Raw genomic sequence first — 6,000 nt, forward strand, 5'->3', positions numbered from 1 at the left:
AGTTGGGGGTTCGGTGTCTTGTTCAAGGACACTTCAGTCGTTGTATTTCCGGCCCGAGATTCGAACCCACAACCCTAGAGTTAGGAGTCAAACTCTCTAACCACTAAGTCACAACTTCCCGTATTATAGATAATGTTGTTATAAAATCATATGACAGAGATTTTAAGAGTAGTATGTTGTTATGCTATTTCAAATCCAGCATGAATTTAACCCTAATTCAGTATCAGTACCAATGGTGTCACTGCATCCCAGAATGCCTTGCATGTTTGTGAGTTCATTTCTAATTAAGTCCAAATCAGGTCTAATTTAGCTCCAAATTGCATTTGTATGTTAAACACACCCAACCAGCAGTTAAAGTGTTCGAGGACATGACATCATATGAGGACATGATAATGGGGTGGTGTTGGCACAGTGGATAAGACACATGCCTTTGGTGTGAGAGACCCGGGTTCGAATCCACTGTGAGACACCAATGTGTCCCTGAGCAAGACACAAGACACCTGAGCAAGAGGCGTGTGACCTCTGACATATATATAGCAATTGTAAGTCGCTTTGGATAAAAGCGTCAGCTAAATGTAATGTCAATGTCAACATCAAGCTGAACAGAGGTGGAATCCACCTTTTATATTTTTTTGTTTTGTCTTTATAGTCATCCCATATTTTTTGACTTTTGGTGTATATTTCGGCACTTCATTGAGTCATTGTTTTACATTTTTCCCCAGTGACTCTTGTGTTATTTGTGTCATGTGACTCTCAAAGTGGTCTAAATTCTTTGTTTGTTAGTGAGTGACCTCAAGCGATGTGGATTTGTGAAAGACACATCCATCCTTTACTGTTTAGTGTTCCCTCAGTAGGTTGTTTGTGTCGTTTACAGGATGTGCTCTTAATGCGTGTTGCTCTATTTAGGCTGCAGCCAGTCATTGTTCTACAGGGCCGTCATGTCTTACTGCATTATGAAGGAGAGAGAGAAGAACGATGACCCAGCCCTTACAAATCAAATCATTTGAAATCACATGGATAACACCCTCACATTACTGCAGTTTGTGTCCTCCCCTCCCTTCATCCCTTCTCATCTTGTCTCCTCTCATCTCGTTGTCTTTCCTCCCCAAACCTAACCCTTCCTAACCCAGTCATATTGTCATGTCTTCTCTCATCTAATCTCTTATTGTCTTCTTTTTCTTTTTTGACATCTCACCTCACCTTGTTTCTCTTCTTGTCTCATCTCATCTCACCTAGTGTCTTTTCCTTTCATCGTGTCTCATCTCACCTTACCTGGGTTCCTCTTCTCTCCTTTCATCTCATTTTGTCTCATCTCATCTTGTTTAATCTCGTCTCACCTAGTGTCTTTTCCTTTCATTGTCTCTCATCTAACCTCTCCTTGTTTCCTTTCGTCTCATTTTTTTTATCATCTTGTCTCATCTTATCTCCTATTTTATATTGTTTCCTTTCATTTTGTCTCCCTTCATCTTTGTCATCCCTTCATCATCTCTCATTTTGTCTCCCCATCTCCTCTTTTATATTGTCTCGTCTTTCCTCATCTCGTATTCTCTCATCTTCTTTCCCCTCTCCTCTTGTTTTCTCAAATTTTGTCTCATCTAGTCTCAAATCAACTCCACTTAATTCTTGCCTCTGCTCTGTTTCGACCCATTTCCTGTGAAAACACTGGCTTTTGATTGAGCTGCAAGCTTTACGAATCTCCTCCTGATATCCCGGTCCATGGATCTGGTTAATCTTTTCAGGGATTTTGTAGCTAATACAGATGGGAGAATTCAATATTTAGATGTCAAGTCAAACAATCGAATCCTACGACTTCCAAACAATTTAAACAAGTCACTGTGTATCTCTTGAAGTTATGATATTATGACCTAACCCAACTTTAAACCCTCAAATACCTGTTAAATTTACTGAAACGCAGAGTCGTTTTAACCGAAAAAAGATTATGTATAACTTGCTTCTATGAATACCTGATCAAATGCCATCTCCATAGGATGATGTCTTATACTTGTGGAAGTCTTGCACTTGATATTCTACATTGCTTGGCTTTTTTAAACTCTGTAACTTGAGTCGCTGTGATTTGTTTATCTCCACTGTGCCCTTGAACAGAGCTCTTTACTCCTGGGAACACCCAAGCGACTACTGTAAATGGCCTTTCTGTGAAAGTGTAAAGCTCAATCCCAATTTTAATTTATACCCTTTCCCTACCCCATCCACTTTTGTGCAGTCTGTAATGATATGACGTCAGCAAATTTTAGAAAAAGTAAAGGCTAAAGGGTAGAAATGGGATTGGTCCTAAAAGTCTGCTCTCAGATCAGGGTTCGGCTTGCATTGGAAGTGTGATACATTTGCTAGCACAGTAGATTATCTGTCCCCACTTCACATCCCCAAAGATTAGTTTTCTTTTGAATCTGCAAAGAATACATACATGGTCCAAGGTTCCTTTATGACATGTGTTGACTAAATGCTTATCAGTAGTTTCAGAGAAGGAAGGAGATTGAGGAATTTGATGGCTCAAAAGAAAAGTTAAAGCTCAAAGTATCAATCTGCACCATAACAGTGACTATTCCAAATGAACAACTTTTGGATATATAACAGCTCAAACTCTTATCGGAAACACAAAAACAGTAATGAAATACATTTTTGACACATCGCTCTTTCAGCAGTAAAGATTGTAGAAGTCTCTTAAAACGAAAAACAAACAATAACTCGTAAAAATTCTGATTGGTATCAATTTAAACAATTTCATCACACTTAAAATTAGATATTTGAAATAAAACAAGTTCAAAAGACTTGGATGTTCAAAAGACGCAAAACTTACGAAAACGTACGACAACACTTACGTTTACAATTTTTTCCTGTCTGGCGGTTTCATTTTAATGAGTTTGAACCTTTCAAACAGTAACTTATTTGAAATAGTTGAAATTTTGAAAGTTATTTTGACTGCAAACCTCTTTGCTTTTTTACTTTCTTAACGTTTTTTTCTTAACGTTTTTACATTCTTTGGTTATTGACATTAATTGTGTTTTTTTTAGATATCATTGATTTTTTTTTATGCATATTTTTTAACAACCCTTTGTTGTTACATAAAGTGCTTGCTTTATCCGACCAGTAAACTGTATCTAGTAAAAAAAATTATAAAAAGCAAAGAACGAGTTTTATAATAACTATTTGTATCAAAGTCCTGATCTTTTTCACTTCAATAGTAGGCATTTTGGCTCAAAGTTTGCAAATTTTTCCCATCTTAGGTCAGATTTGTTTGCATAATTTTTTTTTTCTGGAGTGCAAATGTCTTTTGAAGACCGTTTGAATGCACTTGGCAAGATTTGGGTGTTCGGTCCTAGGGTTAATTTCACACGGTGTTAATTTGCCTTGTTAACTGCATTATTGATCTCTTTCTCCGGCTGAGAGCCCATGTGCTGAAAATGCGTGTTGCTTTTGGGTTGTGATTGTGAACTATTCAGTCTGAAGGGAAGTTAGCAGTATATTTTGCATTACAAGTTTATTGTTTACAATAATAAACAAGAGCTACTTATCTTAAAAATGTTTAAAACCAATCGGAATTTGCTTAATTGCTTTTAAAACTTCATTGTAGCTATGATGTGGTTTTATTTTGGAGACTACAATTGAAATTTAGCTTTAAGCAGGGACTGTTACAATATATGCTCACAATTTTAAATGGCAATTAATAGCATTTAAAATAGTAAGTCAAATTTTGTTTACACATTCTACCCTTCTAATGAAGGACCTGAATAAATTTGAACAAAGTTTGTATAAAGTTCAAAAGTGAAAGTGTGTGTTTGCATAGATTTCCCATGTACTTTTTTACCTTAATGGGGAATTTACATAGAAATGACTTTACTCGCAAATTACAAGCAAATTTGTTCTGCTTGCATTTCATGATTGAGGTCCAGTGTCTCTAAAAAATGAAAAAAATGTAAAAAAAAAAATTGTACGCAAAACATGACAACTTGGTTAACATTTAGTTTTTCATGGGTTTAACACAGGGCCTGTTTAAGTTTGTTTTCTATATCCTTTAGATGTTTTTCATCAGTTCAAATGAGGCGACATCATTTATTAGAGACAATTTGAATGCTTTGTTATCACAATGTGACTTGCACCTAATATTGTGTTAGCGAGTTAATTTGCGAGTGCTTTGTGTGATAATTGGATGGTATTGATCTTCCAGGCGTGCCAAACAATCTTGTTGATTTTCAGCTGTGAAATGTGTTGGTTTGGGACTGTTGTGTGCTAATGTTCTCCTCTACTCTCTTTCTCTCTGTGTGCGCAGACTTGCTGAACGGAGCACAGGAGAAATGCGAACTACCCTCGCTTGACGGCTTCCCGCATTGTGAAGGGAAGTTGAACGTAAGTGTTTCTCGCAGCCTCTGATCCAGCTCTCTGAGGAAAGCTTCTCCATCTGAGACTTGTTAGAGTCACTCTTTAATTACTTTGGGCTGTCGCGGGTCCTATGATGGCTTCTCATCTGTCGGACTTTATTTAGAAACTATTTCCATCCTGAATCCAGACAGATAGATTTTTCAAATGAAAGACTTTCCCCTTACCGACAGCAAAATATTGGTTCGTTTTGAGACTCATTTAAAAGCTTTTTAACTGCTTTTGCTTCATTTATGAGCAGAGTACTCATATAAAATTGGCAATAAATCATAGCATTATCTATTTAATATATAAATATAAACAAAAGTGTATCGTTTTAATTAAAAATTCACTTTCGTAAAAAAAAAATTGACTTGGCTAAAGTTTAGAAATATTTTCTATTTTTTCTATTAATTTTATAGTTTTTTTTTAATCATTATTATTAATAGAACATTTATACAATAAAAAAGTAATTTATCTTGTTGCCCATATATGTAAGGCTATAAATAATAATAATAATTATTATTATATTAATATTTTATAATAATAGATGTATATTATATATAAATATAACTGATGTATCATTTTAATTTAAAACACATTTTATCAAAAACATTTGTGCACAGTTTGATGAAGCTAAGGTTTAGAATTCTTTATTACATTAAGATTTTTATACTTATAATAATTTAAGGTATGTGTAATTACTTTGCTTTATAAAGTTTTTATTATAATTTATATTTTATGAAATATTAAATAACCATATATATATATATATATATATATAAGTGTTTTTGTGTTCACGTGGCTGAATTGTTTTGTCATGTGGCGTAAACGTTCCAGAAGTTTCAGATTTTTCAAATCCCTTAAAGAATTCCGAATGGAGTTTTACCTTGTGATAGAGCTCTTTCCGTCCTTGAACGCCGCTTTCCTCAAAGAGCTCACCTGATACTCCGAACGAGTCCCTCTGGGTTTCTCCAGCCTGTTGATGTAGCAGCCAGACGGGGGAAATTACGTGGGATTTAATATCAAGCGGAGCACACCGAAGCCGGTCGGCCTTTTCAGGTCAGACCTGAGCTTGGCCTCGTCTCACTAGTCACCGGTCCTTTCATGGAAATTCCTGCTATATGGAAAGCCTCTTTAAATCATGCAGAATTAAACCCAAAATGTGACAACAGTAACGGTGAGAACCACCTGACTGAGTGGAGGCTTAGAACGCCCCCAGACCGCTGTTTATCTGTTAAACCAAAGCGCAAAAGTCGAACAAAAGAGGCTGTGATTAAGATCATGTGCTTTTAAAGGATTAGTTTGAAGGTCGAGATGTCAGGTTTTATCCAAATTACACCTTTTCTTTTATAATCATATGATAAAACCATATGTTCAGTTCTTATTTAATCAACTTTGTCTTTTTAAGTTTGATTTGTTTGACTATACATGAGCCAAAAGGGTTTTAAAATAAAAAAAAAGTAGTAGTGGTTTGATTCATCTGTAGTGATTAAAACGTGTATATATAGAATATATATGTATTTATTAATATATTAAATATATAATATATACAGTTATTGTAGTTTGGGATAAAATTATCTTCTTCCAAAAGTACATCCATAAAAATTGAATTACATCCATGAAAAT

At 35.1% G+C, this 6,000-nt stretch overlaps 1 protein-coding gene across 2 annotated transcripts in view; it reads left to right on the forward strand.

Annotated features, from left to right (window-relative positions):
• The window catches only part of mgat5 (alpha-1,6-mannosylglycoprotein 6-beta-N-acetylglucosaminyltransferase), a 56,028-nt gene that overhangs the window by 25,182 nt on the left and 24,846 nt on the right, over positions 1–6,000 (forward strand). For both annotated transcript variants that reach the window (XM_052539047.1, XM_052539046.1), the window contains exon 4: positions 4,286–4,362. In XM_052539047.1, coding sequence (XP_052395007.1) covers positions 4,286–4,362 — 77 coding nt within the window. The remainder of the gene's footprint in view (positions 1–4,285; positions 4,363–6,000) is intronic.

This window comes from Carassius gibelio, chromosome A22, assembly GCF_023724105.1.
Source record: "Carassius gibelio isolate Cgi1373 ecotype wild population from Czech Republic chromosome A22, carGib1.2-hapl.c, whole genome shotgun sequence".
NCBI lineage: Eukaryota > Metazoa > Chordata > Actinopteri > Cypriniformes > Cyprinidae > Carassius > Carassius gibelio.